The following is a 22,902-nucleotide window of genomic DNA, read 5'->3' as shown; positions in this document are numbered from 1 at the left end:
GTGAGATAAATTAATCCAAGGATTATAATCCAGAAGTTATATAACGTACTTACATGTTGAGTATTTTGTAAATATTTTTTTTTCTAGGTTGGAGTGTAATATATTTCTTAATTGAGTTTTTTTGCGTAATTTTCATTGAATTTTAACGTGTTTTTGCTTCCACTACAATGGCGGGAAATTGGATACCAAAATACTTTTACCGTGTTTAACGTTCCCAGTCACTATAAATATCCCCGACGAGCTCAATATTTCAAAATTCACGCCACAGAAAAACACAGTCGATATTACTAGGAGAAACAGAGAGAGAAGATGCAAATGGTGGAAAGTAGATTCAGAATGAAAAAGAAATCACAGAAGATGACCTTAGAGAAGTACGTCGATTTTATTGACAGCAACAAGCAATTCGATCTCACTATCCCTAATCTCAATGAGGTATCTGTGCTTCTCTCTGAATCTGCGAACTCTACATGTAGATATTTATCTACTGTAATTTGTTTAGTGTGGTTTCAGTTGCTTGACTAATCGAAAATTGTTGATAATAACCATGGAGATCTGCTTGTTTTTGACGTATTTCAGTACTGTTTTGGTGTTAATCCATATTTTTTCTTACTTGGAGGTATTTTTTAGTATGAAATCGGAGATTGACCGTTTGAAATTAGAGATTCTTATTATTTGTAATAATTTTGATGTTTGAATTGTATGCTTAGCTTGATTTTTACCAAATCAAGTTCAAGAGATGTGTTCGGAACAGAATCGGAGTAAAATTTCTGTCTTATATGCCGTGAGTATAATCCTTTTTCTATGTAATGCAACACGCAATTCGATTTCACTATTGCTAATCTCAGTGAGGTATCTCTCCTTCTCTATGAGTCGCTGGAGATCTGCTAGTTTTGATGTATTTCAGTATTACTTCCGTGATTATCCATATTTCTTACTCGGAAGTATTTTTTCTGGTATGAAATAGGAGATTAATGATGTGACTGTGAAATTAGAGATTCTTATTATTTATGTTCATTTTGATGTTTGTATCGTCAATTTCCTGAGAGATGAGTTCGGAACAGAATTGGAATTCAATCTCTGTTTCAGAGTAGCTATATGATTTGAAGTTGCAACTTATATCTACCTCAATTTCAGTGACAGTAACAAGCAGCTCGATTTCACTATTGCTTATCTTAATGAGTTACCTCTCATTCTCTCTGAATCTTTGAATATGTAGAGATTACTCCCCAGTATTCAGTATCGCGTTGGTGATCCGTATTGCTTATTCGGATGTGTTTCTCCTAGTTGTTTTTCCAGTATGAAAACGGAGATTAATGATTCAACTGAGTGAAATTAGAGATTCTTATTATTTGTAATCATTTTGATGTTTGAATTGTCAATTTCGTGATACGCGTAGCTCCTTTTTTACCAAATCAGGTTCAACAGATGAGTTCGTAACAGAATAGGAATTCAATCTGTGTTACGTGCAGTGAGAATAATCCTTTATGTGTCAATGATTTTTTGCAGATCATCAGCATTCACGGGTTCAAGAAAAGCAAGCGTCAAAAGGTCAAATTCATACTTCGCAATTTTTCAATCTTGTTGATCAAATATTGATTTCTTCAATCTGCTAAAATATACAGAAAGTCCTGGCGGACGCTGTGAACACGATAGAGTTAATGGACCTGCAACGCTCCACATTGCAAGAGGAGATCTCATCAGAAGCGTTCGTTACTCTCGATGAAGCAATCAAAGACCTCACTCATCTCAATTGGCAAGAGTGTTGTGTCACCTCTCTGCAAACCATTTGTTTCTCTAATGGAGTCAATGGCTCAGATCACTGCCAGACAAAGACTAATGCGTCAGCTTCTTCAATGCTGAATATCCCACCACCAACGAAGAAACCAAAGGTTCGATCAGTAAAGTCTTGTTACTTGGAATGAAAAAACAAAATTATGAAAAATATGTATCTGGCTTTCTTCTTGGCATAGGATTACCAGTATTGAAAATGAAATAAGTCCAAATAGAACAAAATAGTAATAACTGATCTTGACTAGCTTGTTTTGATGCATAGTTTGATTGATAATCTGTCATGATTGATCCAAATTGTGGTACAATCTATGCACAAAAAATATTGATCTCGAGCCTGAAGTGAACCTTTTCGTTGATTATTTCATAGTAATGTTTAAAATTACGATTTGATTGCATTCATGTTCTTTTCTTTAGCTGTGTAGTCATCTGACAAATAAAACTACCTATAGAGCAAGCAAACCAATCATTTGTAGACTGAAAAACTAGCTATACGCGAAGGAAATAACAATGGGGATGCAAATCAAATGATATGCATTCATCAATTAATGTGAAAACAATCTCCAGCAAGACACATATCCAATAAACAAGTATCTATTCATTTGTTGGTGCCTTACAATGATCTATTAGCACTTGACAAACAATCCACCAGATGTTTCACCAGCCTCCTTTAATCAAATACACATGGTACATTTTACTCGTTTGGGTCATCACTGCAAAAGCATACCAAAAAGACGTGGTTTCGAATGAGTAGGGAAACTTTATTAATACCAAAATAGAGACAAAGATGAATGAAGAACCCACCTCTGCATCCTCGCCTGCGCCCACTTTGTTTGCAGCATCTCCCTTTAGAGCCTCTTCTATTCAGACAGAAAAAAGAGAAGAGATTTTAACATGAATAATATGTAAATCAGAAAGTTGAAGTTTTCTCTTAATAGTGACATAGAACAATATTACATTCAAACTATATCTTTGTTATAGCCTTGTCAACTCAAAACTATATCTGCTGCATTTTGTTCACAAACCTTTCTAAAGGAAACACTTCCTAACTGCAAATGCGCATTCAAATGAAGTGCGTGTGAAACTAGAAGTGTCAATTAAGGCCCCAAATGCAAGTAGGAGCAGCCGTCAGAATTATTCCATCCAATTACGAGGAGAAAAGAGCAGGTAGAAAGTTAATGAACCAGCTACGAGAATTATGTAAGCACCAAAGCAACCTTGAGATCAAAACTGGCACATACCTCCATCCTCTGGAATGTCAGACGTCCACAAGGTGAGATTGTCCCTCAGAAGCTGCAGAATTAAGGTGCCATCTTTGTAGTTGTCCTCATTGAGGCTATCCAGCTCAGATATTGCTTCATCAAAAACCTGCTTAGCCAATTGGCAAGCCCTGAAGAAAACAGATTATAATCAACTGAGATGAAGAACGTGTGTGGATAAACTACGATAAACACAAAACCGCACAAACCTTTCAGGTGAGTTCATTATCTCATAGTAGAAAACAGAGAAATTTAAAGCCAAACCCAACCGAATGGGATGGGTGATTGGTAATTCAGCTTCTGCAGTAGTTGTAGCTGTCTGTACACAAAGTTTAGAATGACCAGTAAGTGGAAGTAGATAGAAATAGATATGCATGTAAAGAAACAAATACAAGTGAAAGAGAGGGGAACGGGAGAAAGGGACAAGTAAAGAGGCTCTACATAATATTTAAAATGTTATGAAGTTAAAATCTTGAAAATGCCAAAAGCCTTTACTTCCAACAGCAATGTAAAGGCTAGCAGAACATATGCTAGCGCTCACTTTAGAAACAATCGAACAAAAATGAAGGATCATATACGACTGACAATATGTATCAGTGTCTTCTTGTTTAGGAGAAAAAGAGATGATTATTGTCTTCTTACAGGTTTATAGCAATTGCATACCTGATATGCTTTTAAAGACAGATCAGAAACCTCTTTCTTGTCATCACCTGTTTTGAACTCTGCAAGATACCGATAATAATCCCCTTTCCTGCACCCAAAGATAAAGCAAACTGACAAAAATGAACAACCGATGAAGTTCTTAACTTCCAGAAAAACAAACTCAATGTTTTCGACTCAAAACAAACAGTATACCAAGCCTCACATTTTGTAGTAAAACACAGTTGATTCACCAGCAGTACATGATGGAATCAGATGCTCATCAATCACGGTCATGATATTATTGCAAATGTCGGTGAGCTCTGCCTCTACTTTTTGGCGGTAATTCTGGATCCGCTTCACATTCTGCTCATTTCCTCTACCTTCTTCCTTCTGCTCGATGGAAGACAAGATCCTCCATGATGCTCTCCTAGATCCAACCACATTCTTATAACCAACAGATAACAAATTCCTCTCCTCCACTGTCAGTTCAACATCCAGATTTGCAACATTCTTCATTGCATCGACCATCTCTGTAACATACGAAAAGAGTAAGGGAAAAACTTAAGCAAAGCTAATCAACAAGGAATCTGTTCTGAACACCCAAGAGAAAGAACAACAACAACAAACCCAATGTAATCCCACAAGTGGAGTCGGGGGAAGGGGAGGGTAGAATGTACGTAAACCTTACCCCTATCTTAAGAAGGTAGAAAGGTTGTTTCCAATAGACCCTCGGCTCAAAGAAAGCAGTAGCAACAAGCAGAAACACCAGCTAGATAGTACAAGAATCGATCCTAAAGAAACAACAAGTAGTAACAAAAATCTAAGAACACAAAAAAACAAGAATAAATCTAATACTCCGGAAATGGAAAAGCAATACGCCCGATTTCCTTCTAACCTTCTACCCTAATTATCAACCTCCACACATTCCTATCAAGGATCGCGTCCTCAGTGACCTCTAAGGAGAACCAAAAATGAATTTCTGAATTTGATAAAGGTTTCCATACAGAAAAAAAATTAAACTTTTCGGGTGAAGAACTATCATGATTCTTCCTATACTCCCAAGTCTCCAACAGTAGCAGTTTAGTGCACTAAGCTCCCACTATGTGCACGGTCCAAGGAAGGACCAGACTACAAGGATCTATTGTACGACAAACTCATTTCTGCTCGAAGTAACCCAAGGCACCTTAGCAACTAACTAAAACTTAAAATTTCGAAGCACTGAAGTTTGATTATTGATTATCAATTCTTTTGCCAAAATTACTCTAGTTATGCAAGTAGACTAAAAAAACATATACATTAAACTTAGATCTATTCATATAGTAGTAAATTTAAAAAATCATCTATTTGATTTACATGAGGAAGAACAAAACCCTAACCATCGTAGCGTTCAGCTTGCTCAGCAAGCCTGGCGATGTACACCAAGTTTTCACGTTCTTTGGATGAAGCCATTTTCCGATCTTCTCTCTGAGTTGAAAAAAATGGAGATATTTATCTTCTTCTTCTTCTTTTTTTCACCCTTTTTGTTGTGCACCTACAAATTGTTCTTTTTACTCGAAAATGATTTTTCAGCAGTCAGACAACAAGAGTGAAAATATCAAAAGAGGGGCTTGTAGATAGAGTAAATGTGCTTTTCCTATCTTTAACTTTTTATTTTCTATAATTTAATCCCATTTCTTTTATAGTCATTCATATTTGCTTTGGTTACTTGTTTTTTTACCCTCCCTCTGTTCAACAATATTTGTTGACTATAGTATTTTGGAATGTTCAATAATACTTGTCCATTTTATAAAATTAATGAATAATTTTACACTTAGGAGTAGTTTCTAGTTTATCCTTATTATTAATAATAATCATTTTCCTATTATATTTTTCAAAATATTGTATTTATTATATTCAAAGAGCATTATAGTAAAATTACCCTTCTATTTATAATTTCTTAGGAAGTGTGCAAAGTCAATAGTGGACAAGTATTGCTAGACAGAGAAAGTATGATTTACTGGTTAATCGAAAATAGTTTCTTTACTTTCACAACATAAGAATAAGGTTATGTACACAACACCCTCTACGGACCTTACTTATAAGATGACATTCATATGTTGTCTATTGTCATATAAAAATTGAGGCACGTGAACTTATGATCTCTTTGAAAAATTAGATTAATTGGAAATGAAATTATTTACTTAAAGGACTAAGGATAAATTTCCACAAAATCTTTCTCACTTCAGTCAATAAGTAATTTTTCTGGTGACTTTTGGAAATATGTTTCATATAGCTAGACAAGACCTAAAATAATTTTTTACATGACTAAAAATAATTTTTCATTTTAAAATAGATATTTTTTTTGTAATATTTTGATAGGTGGAAACTCACTGTGTGAATTGTTGTTCTTAAATGGTCCATGTAAGTAGATTTTCCCCTTCCACTCATTTTTTTCTAAACCAAGAACACACACATTTTGATCATTTAACATACATATTTTTGCCATCCTCAAAAAACCCAAAGAAATGGCTGTTCTAAATTGCTACTACCTCTCAGTGACTTCTACAGCCACACCAAAATCTCAAGAATCTGCAAGCAATTCATCTCCAACACAAAATCTACCAACCAAAGTGATTCTTCCCAAAAAAAAGCCTATGAAATGGTCTACTGGAGATGCACCAGGTGAATATGGAGGGCCACCAACTACAACTAAGCTAAGGAAGTATTGGGGTCAGAATAAAGATCCTCTTACCTCTGATGATTTTATTTGGAATAAAGAATTTATGGGTCGTATGAAGAAGTATGTTCAGGACCCTCAAGAAAAGGATCCTGTCTCTCCTGCAAAGGTACAATCTTTATGTACTAATATTGGTCTTTTTTGCTGTTCTTGTTTCAATGTTAAGTAGTTTCTTGAATTTTGTCATATACCATTGTGTTCTTATAATATGAAATGTTATGGCTAGGTTTTAGGAGCAAGGAGCTTATTGAGTTTTTTTCAAGTTTTTTTAAGGCAATTGAGCTGTCTTTACTTAGTTGTTGCATATACTTAGGGTGTGTTCCATAGGAAGGAAAATGTTTTCTATGGTAAATATTTTGTAGGAAAATAAGTGAGTTTTTATACTTATTTTCTTGTGTTTAGCACGTAAACAGTAAATATTGTCCTAAGATCATTTTTGTATATAAGCTAGATAGATTTATGGGAGGTCGTACCAGGTTAGGAGTGTAGGGGTGAAGATGAGGTGTATTGGAGTGTGGAAAGGGCACAATCAATGTGGAATGCTACTTGTTGAATTTGTTTTCCCTACTTCAACTAGTGAAGCCATATTTCTCATTTTTAAGGAACTTGTTTTCCTAGATAAAATATTTTCCAAAAATTTTAACTAACCGAACAAGAGAAAATTGGAAAACATTTCCTAGAAAATGGTTTCCTCCATACCGAACACACCTTAGTTAAGTCTGGTTTTCGTCGGGAGTAATTCTTTGTTTGGTTCAAGGTAAGTGTGCAATTTAGATGACCTGTAGTTGTATTATATCCTTGATTAGTCTTGAAGGATGAATCATTTAATATTGGAATGAAATAGGCCCGAATAGAATGTACTGGTTACTGAAAATTCAATCAATTGAGTATGAGTAGTTTGGAGTTGAGGTGAATTTTATTTGGACTACATTAAGGATTCTCTGTTGTGCTGTCTGCAGTCAGTTGTTATGTCTTCTGAGGAATCTTTCCTTGATAGTTCCTAGCTTTCTCCACGACATGGAACAGAACAATGTTGGTCATCGAATGATTATTTTTCCCTTCTTTTAGTTCTTTTTCTTTATTAAAATTGAATTGCACGAAACTATGATTTGTTTGTGTAGTGCGTTAGTCTGAAGAAGTTCTATACTACTATAGAGGGTAAAATTTGGCATTTTGTTAGTACCATTTCTGTTAAAATAGTTGCTTAATTTGTTAGTGACTGTCATTTTGATCTTAACAGGAAGAGTCATCTGGATTTCTTAGCTTAAACAGAGTCATGAGTCTTGACAGGTGGAACTCGTCTTTTATCTTTCTTTTGAATAGATGTATATCAGTTCCTTCTTCCTCTAATGTGATTGCATTTGGACGATGCAGTATGGATATTGACCTTACCAAGAAGCTAATAACCCCTTCAAAACCTATGCTAGACGCTGAAGTCAAGGAAAGTAATGTATGCCAATTTTAAGACACTTAGCTTTAGCTATTTGGCATTTATTTCCTTTTTATGGACATTGTTCAAGCTGAAAGTAGTTTTCAGGCTAGTGTAAGTGCATCTCAAAAATGGAGACCAGCACCAACACGACGCGAGCAGGAGAAGTGGGATAGGGCTGCAAAGGCTGCAACTGGAGGCAGTGTATGTTTTTAGAACTGCCTAAAGATTTCGTTTCTTGAAATTTGATACTTCTTTTTTTTTTGCTCAAAATGTCTCCCTCCTGAGATATAAAAGTATGCTGCTTCACCTTATAATACTGAGTTATCCATCCCTCAGGAAGTGTTACTCCGAGAAACAAGACGTTCACAAGAGGACCCAAATATTTTGGCTGCTCGGTCAGAGGAGCAGTATCTTAAGGTACATGTTTAGTATTTCTCCACATCAATCATACTCTTGATTGAGATCTGTTGACTTTGTACAAGTTCACTCTTCTAAAATACTTGTGTTTCTTTCCTCTGCAGTTGAAGGACAAATTACAGTTCCTCACCCTTGGGATTGGTGGAGTTGGCATAGTTTCAGCCTATGTCTCCTATTCTCCTGAAATTGCAGCAAGGTAAACTAGTTATCTTTCTAGAAGTTCTAGTTATTTTCAATCTCTTCTTGATGAACGTATTGTTTGATCAAGTGATGTTGTAGTTTAACGTAACCCCTTATCCATTAAACTAGCTTTCCTTTGATTAGTATATTGGTCCGTTGTGGTTTCTAATGCTAATAATATTTGAGAATGAAGTAACTCTTCACTTGCTTCTTTTTTTCTTCAAAAGGTGATACTGTTACTGAACAAATAGCCATTTCATACAATGAAATGACCAAATGATCTTCTAGTATACTTTGTGTATCTTTTATCAAGTCGTGACTGTTTTATTTCTGTTTTGCTTATTGAATTTTTTTTTCCCACTTGTTGTAAGTATTAAATAGCCTTTTGGATTAAGGTGGTGGCTGATCTGCGCATATTCCATGAAGCTATTAAAATTGATGTTGATAAGATATTGTGTGTTTCTATGACCATTTACGATGCTTGGTCACTTGGTTCTATCATGTACATGCATACGTTTGGTGTTAATAAAATGTTAACATTTTCCATTTGTCCAGTTATGGTGCTGGGCTACTTGGATCATTGATGTACATGCGTATGTTGGGGAACAGCGTGGATTCTCTTAGGACAGATGGACCCAAAGCGCTTATCAAGTATGTTTTTCGTGATGCAATCTTTAGCTGATGGCTCTTTCTGTGCATGTTTATCTCCAATAATTTGATGACCTTTTACTGTCCACTATAGAGAAGTACGCTAGAGATGAGGGTTTTTTGAGTTAATACAAGTAGAAGTAAGACAAACTGTGTACAGTGCAATTTTGTCCCACATAGACGAGTGAAGTTGAAGTGGCATTAGACAGGGTTTTTTTTTTAGGTAATTAAGATTATAAATGAAATTGTAACATGAGTGCAACAAGAGTGCTATGCTATAGGAGGATTTATAAAATGATTACAAGACCAGTAATGAGTAATGTTATATCAGAGGTAATTTGGCATGAAACATGTTCAAATGAAATAAAATGGGTGTTTACGATTCATATAGCCAACCGAACTATTTTGCGACTGAGGAAATGAGGATAGCAGTTCATCATTGTTAATCTTGGTTTCTTAGACCTAAACCCTTGACAGTCGTATCAATGCAAGGGTTTAAATTAGAAGTGTACATGATCCGCTATACTGTAGTTGTTTCAATGTGGACAATTTCTTGTTTCCAGGATTTTAAGCTATTAAGCAACGGGTAGGTAAATAGAAATCTACGACATGCATCATTCTTGGATCCCTAACTGACACAGGAACAGTAGTCATATGCCATAAGGAACTAGTTTGATCTCTGATTAATTAACTTACGAGAAAGCTTTACTTGCAGGGGAGCGGTTGGGCAGCCAAGGCTACTGGTTCCTGTTGTTTTGGTCATGATCTATAACCGGTGGAATGGGTAAGGATCTTCCACTATCACTGTATTTCGTTAAAACATGTGCGGATAGAATAATTGTCGCAAGGGAACTTCTCTTATAATGTTCTTGCATGGATAAAGAAATTGTAGCTGGTTAGAAGGAGCTTCAGTTTCTCCTATTCACCTTTTACTTTCAAGATTTAGTTACACCTTTTTGTTTACCAAAGTTAGAAGTTAACCACTTAAGACGAAGAACAAAATAGAAACTTAGTAAGCTGAGGAGCATTGTTGACACTAAAATTATTAGAATGTTTGTTCCTAGTTTAAGATCTCCCAAGGATACTCAACAATAACAAATTCAGTGAAATCCCACAAGTGGGTTTGGGGAGTGTTACCCTGAGAAGGTAGAGAGGTTGTTTCCAATAAACCCACCCTCAGCTCAAAAAGACAATGAAAGGGGGAGTAGCAGCAAGTAGAAATAACAGTAATATAATAAGATAACTGATACTAAAGAAACAACAGGTAATAAACGAAATCCAAGAATAAGATAATACAAGAATAATACTAATACTCAACCTCCACCCTCCTAATAAGGATCATGTCTTCGGTGAGCTGACGTTCGGCCGTGTCATGCTTAATTACCTCACCCTAATGCTTCTTTGGCCTACCTCTATCCTTCTCAAGCCCACTATGACCAACCTCTCCCACCTCCTTACCGGAACTAATAATCAAAGTGAATTTTTCACTCAGTTCCAAGTAATCACTTTCATTCAACTTGAGACTTGTCTGGTAAAAAGTTGAAACACCATAAGAAAGGGTATTATCAACCATGCTATAGTAGCTTGAATTTGCTAAGTGACTAAATGGACCTAAGAATCATTTGTTAACTCTGTTCTTCGACTTCTATGGATGATGCTCTTATATTGGATAAAGTTGCTTTAGTTGTGGTTTACTTACAAATTGCAACTTGTATAAATTTGGTATCTTTTCAGTATCCTTTCGGCGGAGTATGGACTCATGCACCTCGAGTTGATACCCATGCTAGTGGGGTTCTTCACTTACAAAATTGCAACTTTTGCACAAGCAATTGAGGAGGCAGTGGCAATTGTAGGGAAGAAGACAGAAACATAATTATAATAGGTATAGTTACAAAGTCCCATGTAGGATTGATAATCTTTTGTGTCTCAATATTTATTTACTAAAAGGTATACATATTTACTACAACATTTTCTTGTTTTAAAACAAGGTGTATAGTTAAAGGCTTAAAGCAACAATGAATTTTCATGTTGAATTCATATCCTTTTTAGACACTAACTCATCAAGGAGCACAGAAAATACTGTTTGTCCCTATTTTGAGTTTACTCTCACTTGGTAACTCATCAAGGTGGCAGGTATCTCGTGAGATTAGTAGAGGTGCGCAAAAGTTGGCTTGGACTCCATGGTCATAAAAAAAAAGTGGTTTTCTGTATTTTCTTGTGTTTGGTAAGTAAGAAGAAAATATTGTCTCAAGAGCATTTAACAATAATGTGGGAAATACTATGATATCGGACTTGAAATACTATATTGAGAGTCTGGTCTCGGGTCAGGGTCGGATGTGGAGTGAGTAGTTTCTTTCCAGCCAATGGTGTGTACATACTATTGTTTACTGGCAAAACATCCCAATTTTTTTAAAAAATTATTAGTGGAGTAGTACTCCTTCAGAGATCTCGAGTTCAAGATTTCTTCTAGGCTCTAATGCCCATACCAGATACCGGTGAGAGAAAATGTTTTATGTAAATTATATTTTTCCATTATTCTTCCACCTACAATTAAAGTTGGACAATGAGAAACTTGTCACAACAGTCAATATATGTATCTGCATACTTCAAACGTCAAGCTCTCGTAGCTCAGTTGGTTAGAGCACCCGTTTAGTAAGCGGGAGGTCTTGAGTTCGACTCTCAACGAGAGCAAACAATCTAGCAGAGGCTCCATTTTTTTATTGCAATTTTGCTTCTCATATTGGTAATAGTTTTGGCTTTTCATATTAGAACTTAGATATATATCTTCCTCTTCTTCTTCTTCAATATCATCGCTATAGGTGTCATCAAGAATGGATTGTGGCACTTGAATATTGTAATGAATGTAGTTAGTATTCACTTGCATTCGAGCTGTCCTAGTCCTTCTTCCACTTGTTTGTTGATTGCCTTGATCAAGCAGATGTATATCATACTCCATTCCTATTTGTAACTCATACTCCATACAATCGTTTTGTATTTATTACAACTATAATTATATCTATTTGAACATGGAGTGAAAGATCTTCTCTTCATTTACTCTAATAAATTGATATGAAAGTTAGGTTGATCAATATAGTTGCGGATTATATTGACCAACAAATGGCTCAAAGTAACAATGTTGGTTCGTCTTCACGGTCACATGATCGAGAAATGCAAGTTCAACGTGAGGAAATTGTTTGTACTATGTGGGAGGATTATATTAAAGACTAGTACACTACAATTTAGGGAGGATTATATTAAAGACTAGTACACTACAATTTATGTTCAAATTTTTTTATTAAATTAAAGTTAGATGAAACAATTACTTAAGTGGAGAACAAATAGCTTTGTAATAATTTATTATGTGATTTTATAATTTTTTGTTTATTTGATAAGATTGAATAAATAATTGGGGATATTTTAATAGTTTTACAACTTATGAGATTCTTATGTTTATGAGAAAATATACAAACACAAAAATTCCATATCGNACGGATTACTTGTCACTCATAATTATGCATCTATGACTGGAAAGCAATTTAAGCAGGCCAAAAACTAGAATAAAGAATCAGGTAAAAGACTAAAAAAGTGAATTGTGATTGCAATATGAATCATTACAGAATAATGTAGACAGTCATGTGTTTGTGGGCAAAACTGAAGCTCTACAAAAAGGACATGATTTTTTCCTCTGCAACCATTTGTTTATGCATTCAGCATGAAATTCATGGCCACATTGAAGTGTGCCAATATTATCTTCATCTTTATATTCAAGCAAGCAGATAGCACATGCTTCTTGTTCCTCAACATCATCACCATCTTCGTTGGCGTCTATGTCCATAACACAAGGAACATAACATGTACTTCTTTCGAAATACTCAAACATGTCTTGATCCACAAACTCATTAATATCTTCTTCCTCCGCCACCTCTTCTTCTTCTTAGTCTTCAAATATTTCATCAGTATAGGTGTCATCAAGAATGGATTGTGGCACTTGAATATTGTAACGAATGTGGTTAGTATTCACTTGCATTCGAGCTGTCCTAGTCCTTCTTCCACTTGTTTGCTGATTGCCTTGATCAAGCAGATGTATATCATACTCCATTCCTATTTGTAACTCATACTCCATACAATCGTTTTTGTATTTATTACAACTATAGTTATATCTATTTGAACATGGAGTGAAAGATCTTCTCTTCATTTACTCTAATAAATTGATATGAAAGTTAGGTTGATCAATATAGTTGCGGATGATATTGACCAACAAATGGCTCAAAGTAACAATGTTGGTTCGTCTGCTCGGTCACATGATCGAGAAATGCAAGCTCAACGTGAGGAAATTGTTCGAACTATGTGGGAGAATTATATTTAAAACTAGTACACTACAATTTATGTTCAATTTTTTTTTATTAAATTAAAATTAGATGAAACAATTACTTAAGTGGAGAACAAATAACTTTGTAATAATTTATTACGCGATTTTATGAATTTTTGTTTATTTGATAAGATTGAATAAACAATTGGGGATATTTTAATAGTTTTACAACTTATGAGATTCTTATGTTTATGAGAAAATATACAACACAAAAATTCTCTATCGCATGTCCAAACAAAACTTCAATTTCATCTCATGATTCCATATCATGATACCATATCATGATTCCATATCGCATGGCCAAACGGGCCCTAAGTATATTTGTTTAATGCAACAAAAAATTCTACACATTAACACAAGCATTGCATCTTTACTGCTCTTATTAGCCATCCTGTGAAGCTTAAACTAAGTGTTATTCTAAGGATATAGACCAATCGTAGATCTCCAGTGGCATCATAAGATTTTCTTGCAGTCACTAAATCAACAATTCATCAGGAATGTAAATAGATTGTCTCAAGACCATAACCATTATGTTCCAAATACATCAGTAAGTGAATATTTTCATTTTAAATTCAATCTGTTCAAGAGATGTGAACACCAAATGTTTCAACAACACTATTACTCAAAAAAATTCCTAGGGCAATTTTAAGAGAGAGCAACAAAAATGCATTCTTCAACATGAATTGAATAGAACAAATTAAATTTAGTTCAATTGAAGTATAAAGTACTTCTAGGAAAAATACAACTTTGTTCAAACTTACTATCCCAGTTAAACACCAGGGGGATTGTTTGGAGGATGCATTATGTAGCTAGTAAGTAGTTAAGAGTTATGGGAATGAAAAAATCCTTAACAGAAAACCATAATACTATGCCAATTGCCAAAAAGAAAAGATAATTTCAAGAGTAGCCAACGGTTGGTCAAAGCCCTCATGAAACCATAAAAGCATCCAATCTTCTAAGCCTCAGAATGAAAAGAAACTCAAGTAATAATTTGGTTCATGGATCACTTTATTTCATTATTGGCTAATAAGATAAGAATTTTACATACTTGGTCCAAAAGGTTGTCATCTAAACAGTTTACTTACATAACTAACAGATGTAGAATAAGACCTACTGCCTGAACTTGTATAAGCACTCAGAAGCTGATTCCAGACACATGTAACAGTAACACCCAGCTACCCAAGGAAGATTTTGTTCAGCAGCTTTGAGATTGGCAAGTCGAAGTCAAACAACAAAGATGGTGTTGCACGAGTGAAGGCATAGAGCATGGGCATTTGCCACACTAGTACTTACGTGGATTCGATGGATGGAGAGGAGTTAGATAGCTTTTGATGGTGTAAAGTCTGATTTTGAAGAGGAATAGCCGCTATTTCTAGTATATTGCAGTCTGCATAGAAGATCGGGTGTACTTTGTGGAGAACCACATTTGTTTTCAAAAACTCTCTACTTTCTGGAATACTTCTTGTATAAGGAAACTTTGCCATCAATTAATAATGGAGTATATGTTATTGCAACATATGTTACCTTATATATATCTTCAAATAAGTTAACCTGATAACTAACTCATATCAGAAAATTTATGCGTCAACTCCTAGACGGCTAGACTAGACCAACAAAAACAAAGAGGGTTATATTTTTTTACATTAACTCTATCAGTGAGAAGAGATTCCATAAATAACTCAGCAGAAATACAATGCACCCCCAATTCACATCCAGTGAGAAGCACCTATTCTCCATTCTTGATCATAGATATGTTCCTTATGATTGTCAACTTCATCAAGTGTTTCTTTGCACAAGTACAGATCAAAGAAAAGTGCCATTACATCACTAGTTCCTACTTATTAGATATCTTGAATTATACTAGAGCATGTTAAAAAGGCAACTATAAAGGAGAAGTGAAGATAAAGCAACTGACAACACGAATCTCAATCTGTCTTTCCTTGGGAAGAACCCCAGATTGAAGCAAAAGAGCAATTAAGAAACAAACTCAATGATATACCATCATTACGATCAATCGGGAACTTCTCAAACATTAAATGTCAACTAACAACTTGAATAAGAAACATCTTCATATATCTTTGTATCTAAGATTCAAATTGAATGGTTCTTTTAAGATACATACATACATACATACACGACCGTCAATTGGATTGCTATCTAAAATCAAACATAACGAAAGAAACAGCAAATTCTCCACTAGGAATACATAGTCACTCACCAGCTTGTGAACTGTTCTTAGCGCGTTTAAGCTTTTCAAGCTGAACTTGTGACTCCATAATGAGTTTCATTCTTTGAATCTCCAAATCCTTTGCAAACTGCATTCTTTGCTTCTCCAATTCCACCATTTGCCTCTGCTTAGCATCTTCAACTCGTTCGTATATCTCGGCAAACTTTCCTATTGCTTCAGCTAACCTGCTACAACCCTCTGCCAATGCCCCACTCTCCTTCCTCCTACTTAGAGCACCGGCAGTAAATGTCGCCGGACTTGAAGTTTCCGACTCCTCCTCTTCGTCTGAATCCTCGGAGGCAGCAGCAGCTGCAGCCATAGCAGAGAAATTTCTCCGGGAAACAGCGTCCTCCATGACTGCCGCCGGCCTCTTTGACCGTGGACCAACCGGAACGGCGGAAGGTGGAGGAGGAAGCAACGGAGGTGTCTTCCGTCGAGGGGCGACCGTCACCGGCAACGGCGACGGTTTGAAATTATCGCCGATCAGGACATCCAGGCTGTTGAAAAATGGCCACTGCGGGACATACCGACTGTGGGATTGAGAAACCCTAGCTTTCTCGATCTTATACTTCTTCTTCAATGTATCAATGCGGTTTTTGCACTGTATATCGGTGCGAAATTGTTTCTTCGAGTGGCCGTGAAGTGCGTTAACGGCGTTAGCCACCTCCTGCCAGTGCTTCTGCCGGAGATTACCGCGCTTCAGCTCCACGTAGTGAGAACCCCACGCTTCGATCAGAGTATGAGTTGCCGCTTCCGACCAACAGTCCTCGCGAGCCGGAAATGCAGCCGGACGAGTCGACGCCGGCGGGATCATCGGCGGTGGATGAAGAGTTGCTAGTTCATTCTTTACAGAAGACGGTGGAGGTGATTGAGACGGCGACGGAGAATTGTTATTCGAGGAAGGACTGGCGACAAGATCGTCGTCGGACATCGGAGAAGACGGCGAGGCGGCGGCGACGGCAGAATTGGATTGTTGAACGGCGGTGGAGGAATTAGGGTTAGATGAAGAAAAGAAGGAAGAGGGTGAGAAGTAATCAGTGTGATTAGGTCGACGGTACATCGACAAAAATGTGCCGACGAAGTTTCGGTTTGGTGGGGTGGGGGTACGTGGGTAGGGAGTGGGGAGTGTTTGAATATTGGGCCGGTAAAGCCCAATCTCCGGTTTGAGAATCAAATATGTTTTTGAGCCTTTCAAGCAACATTTGGGCAAAATTTTTTGAGTAAATTTTCAGAAATGACTAATGTTATGGGCTAAGTTAGAACCCAATAACTATAGTTTGAGTATTTGCTATTCATAGCGAGAAGACCGAGGCGAGCAAGATTTAGAAGAGAGATGCTAGATATGAATTGTATTCTACGAATACAGGTTGCATTAATGAATATTGTTTGACACATATTGTATTTGCTACATACATGTTGTATCACTTGTATTTATTTGTTCTTATATTCATTCAATATACAGCAATACAAGTTGTATTTGATACATACATGTTGATATAGTTGTATCGCGTGTACCCCTTCGTGAAACATAAATACAAAATACAAATTGTATTTGATACATACAGGCTGATACAAGTTTATCATTTGTAAATATTCGTTCTTGTTTAATTTTGCTTGTATTGATTTGTGGTACAAAACTACATGATTATACAAGTTGTATTAAATACATACAGCCTTATACTTTGTATCTCTTGTATTTATTTGCTCTTGTATCGCTTGTATTCATTCGCGATACAAAAATATAATGCATACATATTGATACAAGATAGTATGTCGATACAACCATTAGAATGATATAAGTATCTTCTTCTTATTAATTTTTTGATGTATTCGTTCCTTGTATTGCATAATACAGTTAATATAATTGGATGAATTATACGCCTCTGCTATATACCATGAAATACGAAATACAAAGAGAGAGGGGATGATAGAGGCAGAGAGAGAAAAGGGCAAGAATTTATAGTTACTCGCAGTAGGAAGGTTTTGTTGTTGTTATTGTTGTTGTTGTTGTTGTTATTGCCTAACTATATGCCCAAGTGATCTTTAGCCAAGATTTTAAGACTTCAGGTACACTAAATGTGATATCTAAGACTTTAGGTGCACCAAATATGATACCTAAATTTAAAATAAAAACAATGAAATAGTGATCTAGCTGGATTTAAACCTTGATTTCAGATGATTCCTCTACCTTGTTTCCGTCTATGATCCTCATAATATTCTTAAGTAGCAATTATGCAATATCATAGTTCTTTATTTTAATTATCCTCAATTTTTATATTTTGAACTTCTATTAATAATTTTTTGAGAATTAACAACGCTAATTAAGAAATCCAACACGTAATTTTTCCTAAAGCTTTTTAGTAAGCCTCGAACATCAAGTAATAGACATGTTTAGAATATGCAATCAAACTCTTATATCATAAAAGTCTCATAAAACTAAACTCCACATATAAATTTCAAAGCGTTTTATAAGTAGCTCGATCTAACACGAGTCCAAGTACATACAAGTCAAATAAGGGTGGCTCATTTGCTCTATAATAAACTTATATCATAAAAGTCTCATAAAACTAACTCCACATATAAATTTCAAAGCGTTTTATAAGTAGCTCAATCTAACACGAGTCCAAGTACATACAAGTCAAATAAGGGTGGCTCATTTGCTCTATAATAAATTCTAGAAGGATGTGTGAGTAGAGAGTAGAGACAGGTGGTAGTACTAGAATGGCACATCCAACTTGGACACAACTCATGTGAAGTGTCTTTTAGCAATTAATTTAATATAATTTAATAGACATTATCCAATCACAAAAAAAAAAACGTTATTTTCCAAAAAGAAGGATAATTCTTATAAAGGGACCCAAAAACTATACTAATAAATCTAATCCACGAAGAAATACTTTAGGATAAGATTTGAAATGTCCCAACTCGACATGGTAGGTTGCGTGAACTTTATTACTACTTAATCGGTTTCGGGGTTCGAGCTATAGGTATGAAGGAAATTTTATTAGGGGCGTCATTTTTGAATATGTCATATAGTACGTAATTTGAATTTAATTGAAGCTCTAATATGGACTCTGAATACAAAATAAAAACCGAAAAAGAAACCTTTATTACACCCTCATAATTTAAAATAAGTGAGCTTTATAAAGCTTAACATAATTGCTTATTTTATATTTTTTAGGAGAATAGTTTGAAAATAAAAAATAAAAATAAAAAATAGCTTCTAATTTATATTTTTAAATATTTTTTAAGAACCATGTTATATCCTTACGATTCACTAAATAAATATAGGAGTATTGTTCTTTTATATTATCAGGAAGAAAAAGAAAGAGGAAGTGTTTTATTGTTAACTCTTAAATTTAGAGGTAAAAGAAGAAAGATTACAAGTAGAACAAACTTGTAAATTGAATTAATTTATACATTAAATTTTCTAATTTATAACGACTTTTAATGTTTAAAGTATTTCAAACACGTAAATAAGTTAAAAAGTAGGTAGATTATTTGAAAATTCTTCTTAAATTTGACGTGTTTTTTCGGATACTCTTTAATTATCAGTAGTCTTAATTACTTTTTGAAGTTGGCTATTTAATAGTTTAGGAGGTGTCAGAAGAAAACATGTCAAAATTAAGATAGTCTTTAAAAAAAATCGAGAAAAAAAAGGCATTCAATTTAAAATAGTCTTTAGATATTTGAAAAGTACTTATAAATTGATTTAATTGTCTTAGCCAAACACCTTTTTATTATCTAATTTCATCTAATGATTTTTTTTCTCTGTTCTATTAACAGACAATTCATTTTAAAAAACATTTAGGATAAAGGTAATTAATCTAAAAGCTTTTCTTATTGCTTTTAAAAGAATGAAGAAAAAAGAAGTAGATTGAATAGTTGGTAACATCTCACAATCTTCTTTTGCCTTATCAACTTATCCATTAAAGGAAGTGACACTTTTCTTGGGTATATCTTTCTTTTTATTTTTTTTATAAGTTGTTTGATATCTGTATTAAAATTTGATTAATGTGTCATGTAAAGTCCATTCGGGAGAAGTGATCCTTATTGAGGACTATTTTATATCCAAAATTTGAAAATTAAAATGCTATTTAAAGAAAAAGCAACTTCATCTGATATACCATGTCGATAATGGTGTATTATCTTCTTTTAGTAGAGGCTCTAGAGCTTTCCTTTTTGTAGTGTTGGAATATGAATTCCAAGCACTCATAATTGTTTTAATAAAGCACCACTATGCATGCTACTTTACATCTTCTTTTGTGTGAATAAATTACACTAAACATTCATGTAATTAAACACTTATAATTTCTAAATTAAGGGTGTTGAATATATAGTTTTGAAACATATTAGGTATAATCATAAGTAGTTCATAACTAACTATATTAAAATACAATTATTATTACTAAAAGAGAAATCAGAAGCTATAATAAGTAAAACTTAAATATATGAAATTTAACATTACAAATACTTTTATTTGAAATTTTTTTGTTTACACCTTTAATTAAAAAGGACAATTTAAGTGTACTTATAGTTGCTAGTAATAACTTTCTTGCACTTTTAGTTTGTTTATTTAGTTTTCTTCTTCAAGTTATCTTAGTTTTCATTATTAAAAAAAGTATATATTTTTTTCTTGATGTTACAAGTGAGAATTATTTTTTATATCGTAAACAAATAAAAATGAACTGTGGACGTAGAAGTGCCACGTGGATCATTGCTTCTTGAGAGGCTGTCGACCATCCGCGGCGAATGGCATTCGTAATTCCACCAACTCAACCTATGTTAATCAAAGCCCACTTTAATTTCTATTTTTGGCTTATTTTTATTTTTGGTTTTATATACTTAAAAGAACAAAAAGCTCTTTTTAAAAAGGAATTTTTTTTTGTTCCAAGTGAGATTTGAACACGCGAGCATTGTGATGTCTAAACACACATTCAAGACATTTGAAATTACTTTGCTATACCAACCTATTATGTCAAGGGTGTCCAAAATATGTTATTTAATCACTTCGTGCATCATTTTACTTGTATATTAGGTATTTTTTTTTTCCGATGAAGGATGTCCAATTGGACACCCTCACATACATGTGCCTACACCCCTGAAGTTCTTCACCTTTTAAAATAGTTCAACAATTTTTTTAATTGTTGGTATAGTAGATATTGAAATTTTGTGGGAAATAAATTGGTACATTCGGTGGAATCAAATCTGTCATTTATCTCTTTTCTTATAAATCAAATCTGTAAATTTAAAGCCACAAAGGTGAAAGAATGAGTACTTCAAGCCTCATCTTTGAGCTTCAACAAGTCTACAGTCCGACAAGACGTGTTCAATTCGAGTTGTGATTCTACAAGGTGTGTTCAATTCCAATTAGATTCTTGGAGGCTACTCAACCCTAAAACCTAGTTCACGCCTATATAAAAGGTTACTATATTCCCTTGAAAAGGCATCTCGAATATTTCACAAATTCATGGAATATTCATAAGGAGATCAAATCCAAATCATCCTAGTTCGAGAAATACGCCACAAACGGCCTTCAAATCATGAATAACGGCTCTCGAATCATGGATTACTCTTATGAGAGAAGAATAAAAAAAGGAACAAATTTGTACTCACAATTTTGATGAATAAAATTATGTTTCGTCATATTTTAATTGTGATTGTAATTTATTTTTCTGTCACTTTAAAATTTGTTGCAGACAAATATATTGTGTATGTGCAACGTGGCGTGGTTGGACGAATGAGATTTCTGTAACCATAATTAGATATTTGGAATTTAAATTATAAAAATAAAAAGTTCTTGTTATACATGAAAACTTGATTGTTTTTCATGAATCCTATGCAATATAGAAATAGAGATAAAAATTGCTTATATTATATCTTTCGTATACTCATTTTGTGAAATTATATGAAATATTGTTGTTATGTATATATATGTGTTAATTTGTGTGATTTAAGGTTTCATTTATTTTCGTTAAGATTAAAACTTCTGAATTTGAATGTACAAATAAATATTAAGATGTGTATTAAATTTTAAAGGTGTGAATTGAATACATATTTAATAGAAAGTGCTAAGGTCTCAAGTTCGAAACCTCTTATTTACGACAATAAGAGATTGACAATCTGGATCGAATTCATCGCACAAAGTTGGCTTTGTGGGTTTTATCTCTGTTGTATAATTTGCAAGATATTGCAGAAAAATGAGATTTATTGTATACTGACTCAAAGAATAACGATTATGAATTTCTTTATCATAAATTTTAAAAAATACCTAATGAAGTATGATAAAATATTGACTGATGTGATAATTAGTATAAAATTTCATATCATTTTAACTGCTAATATGATCATCCAATACCAACATATTTATAAATTTATTACTCCACCATTAAATCATCTATTATAATTCGATTTTAAACCGCAACTATACCAATCACTCTACTTAACTAGAGCAAGCAACATCACAAATAGGATTAAAAGTTACTACTAACTACCATCTTAAAGTTCATATATAACATGTGTATACAAAGCATAGTCATTGTCTTTATCTCAACGTCAACAATTAGTTCATTAGTTGGCATCGCTCATATTATCGATCGTTTCTTTTACATATTTTAAAAAAATTATAAATAAAAAAAATTAATTTGAATAAAATTAATTTAATATAGAAAGCATAGGCACATGTCTTAAGGTTCAAAAAATAAAGTCATAATTTTATTATATATATTTTTAATGTAATATAAATTTAATATTTTGAAAGATATATTAAAATATAGTTATAATCAATAGTAAAGATAAATTAGGAATCAAGGACTAACTTTTTTTTAAAATTAGACAAATAAAATGGACATTTAATAAATATAATCAATAAGTAAAAGTGGACAAGGAAATACTAATAAAGACGTTATTTGGCTAAAATAAAGAGATATTTGATCATAAATTTCAAATATCCTTTTTTTTTTAAATTTATAAGATTGAAGTTGAAGATAATAATAATTTTTTCATAAGGAATATTTAAATAATGTTCATATTTTAATGTACTTAAATATAATTTCTTCATTCCGTAATCCTCATTTATTATATAAATTTTTTTGACTTTAATATATATTAGTACTCCTTTAGTCTATATTAAGTAGATAATAAGGACTTTTTTATGATTCAAAATAAGTAATTTTTTTCTTCATAGTCATTTTTTTTAATTAAATAAGGTGTGTAACTGTTTTG

At 33.7% G+C, this 22,902-nt stretch overlaps 4 protein-coding genes and 1 non-coding gene across 6 annotated transcripts; 3 read left to right on the top strand and 2 right to left on the bottom strand.

The window, feature by feature from the left end:
* The first annotated feature begins 244 nt into the window (after positions 1 to 244).
* LOC125867801 (uncharacterized) lies at positions 245 to 2,635 on the top strand. The gene is made up of 3 exons (XM_049548377.1): positions 245 to 432; positions 1,507 to 1,548; positions 1,623 to 2,635. Exons 1-3 carry the CDS (start codon positions 310 to 312, stop codon positions 1,920 to 1,922), a joined length of 465 nt encoding a protein of 154 aa, XP_049404334.1. The 5' UTR covers positions 245 to 309; the 3' UTR covers positions 1,923 to 2,635.
* Positions 2,291 to 5,307, bottom strand: LOC125867800 (14-3-3 protein 8). 2 transcript variants are annotated; one of them, XM_049548374.1, is made up of 7 exons: positions 5,066 to 5,307; positions 3,913 to 4,219; positions 3,711 to 3,798; positions 3,257 to 3,366; positions 3,030 to 3,178; positions 2,593 to 2,648; positions 2,291 to 2,501 (listed from the first exon to the last, which is right to left on the bottom strand). In XM_049548374.1, the coding sequence occupies exons 1-7, from the start codon at positions 5,136 to 5,138 to the stop codon at positions 2,499 to 2,501; spliced, it is 786 nt and encodes a 261-aa protein (XP_049404331.1). In that variant the 5' UTR covers positions 5,139 to 5,307; the 3' UTR covers positions 2,291 to 2,498. The 2 variants fall into 2 exon arrangements, with proteins under 2 accessions (XP_049404331.1, XP_049404332.1); XM_049548375.1 differs by having other exon boundaries at positions 2,593 to 2,645.
* Positions 5,308 to 6,135: 828 nt separating this feature from the next.
* Positions 6,136 to 11,084, top strand: LOC125868053 (protein CONSERVED ONLY IN THE GREEN LINEAGE 160, chloroplastic-like). The gene is made up of 9 exons (XM_049548652.1): positions 6,136 to 6,514; positions 7,646 to 7,695; positions 7,780 to 7,855; positions 7,943 to 8,038; positions 8,174 to 8,254; positions 8,359 to 8,450; positions 8,990 to 9,085; positions 9,798 to 9,866; positions 10,817 to 11,084. The coding sequence occupies exons 1-9, from the start codon at positions 6,194 to 6,196 to the stop codon at positions 10,953 to 10,955; spliced, it is 1,020 nt and encodes a 339-aa protein (XP_049404609.1). The 5' UTR covers positions 6,136 to 6,193; the 3' UTR covers positions 10,956 to 11,084.
* Positions 11,085 to 11,699: 615 nt separating this feature from the next.
* On the top strand, positions 11,700 to 11,773 carry TRNAT-AGU (transfer RNA threonine (anticodon AGU)). The gene has a single exon. It is a non-coding gene; the product is annotated as a tRNA-Thr (tRNA).
* A 3,682-nt stretch (positions 11,774 to 15,455) lies between these two features.
* Positions 15,456 to 16,780, bottom strand: LOC125868048 (trihelix transcription factor ASIL1-like). Its single transcript, XM_049548643.1, has one exon. The coding sequence runs from the start codon at positions 16,736 to 16,738 to the stop codon at positions 15,662 to 15,664; it is 1,077 nt and encodes a 358-aa protein (XP_049404600.1). The 5' UTR covers positions 16,739 to 16,780; the 3' UTR covers positions 15,456 to 15,661.
* Positions 16,781 to 22,902: the final 6,122 nt, after the last annotated feature.

This window comes from Solanum stenotomum, chromosome 6 (genome assembly GCF_019186545.1).
Source record: "Solanum stenotomum isolate F172 chromosome 6, ASM1918654v1, whole genome shotgun sequence".
In the NCBI taxonomy this organism is placed as follows: Eukaryota; Viridiplantae; Streptophyta; class Magnoliopsida; order Solanales; family Solanaceae; genus Solanum; species Solanum stenotomum.
Note: the sequence above shows the minus strand (reverse complement) of the source record. Positions and strands in the feature narration are given on the sequence as shown.

Excerpts from the sequence above, each read along its gene's own strand:
- LOC125867801 (XM_049548377.1), top strand. The coding sequence starts at position 310 with ATGCAAATGGTGGAAAGTAGATTCAGAATGAAAAAGAAATCACAGAAG. Across the intron at positions 433-1,506 it reads CTATCCCTAATCTCAATGAG|ATCATCAGCATTCACGGGTT; the intron begins GTATCTGTGCTT and ends GATTTTTTGCAG. Across the intron at positions 1,549-1,622 it reads AGAAAAGCAAGCGTCAAAAG|AAAGTCCTGGCGGACGCTGT; the intron begins GTCAAATTCATA and ends TAAAATATACAG.
- LOC125868053 (XM_049548652.1), top strand. The coding sequence starts at position 6,194 with ATGGCTGTTCTAAATTGCTACTACCTCTCAGTGACTTCTACAGCCACA. Across the intron at positions 6,515-7,645 it reads ATCCTGTCTCTCCTGCAAAG|GAAGAGTCATCTGGATTTCT; the intron begins GTACAATCTTTA and ends TGATCTTAACAG. Across the intron at positions 8,255-8,358 it reads CAGAGGAGCAGTATCTTAAG|TTGAAGGACAAATTACAGTT; the intron begins GTACATGTTTAG and ends TTTCCTCTGCAG.
- LOC125867800 (XM_049548374.1), bottom strand. The coding sequence starts at position 5,138 with ATGGCTTCATCCAAAGAACGTGAAAACTTGGTGTACATCGCCAGGCTT. Across the intron at positions 4,220-5,065 it reads GCAAGCTGAACGCTACGATG|AGATGGTCGATGCAATGAAG; the intron begins GTTAGGGTTTTG and ends CGTATGTTACAG. Across the intron at positions 3,799-3,912 it reads ACTGTGTTTTACTACAAAAT|GAAAGGGGATTATTATCGGT; the intron begins GTGAGGCTTGGT and ends CTTTGGGTGCAG.
- LOC125868048 (XM_049548643.1), bottom strand. The coding sequence starts at position 16,738 with ATGTACCGTCGACCTAATCACACTGATTACTTCTCACCCTCTTCCTTC.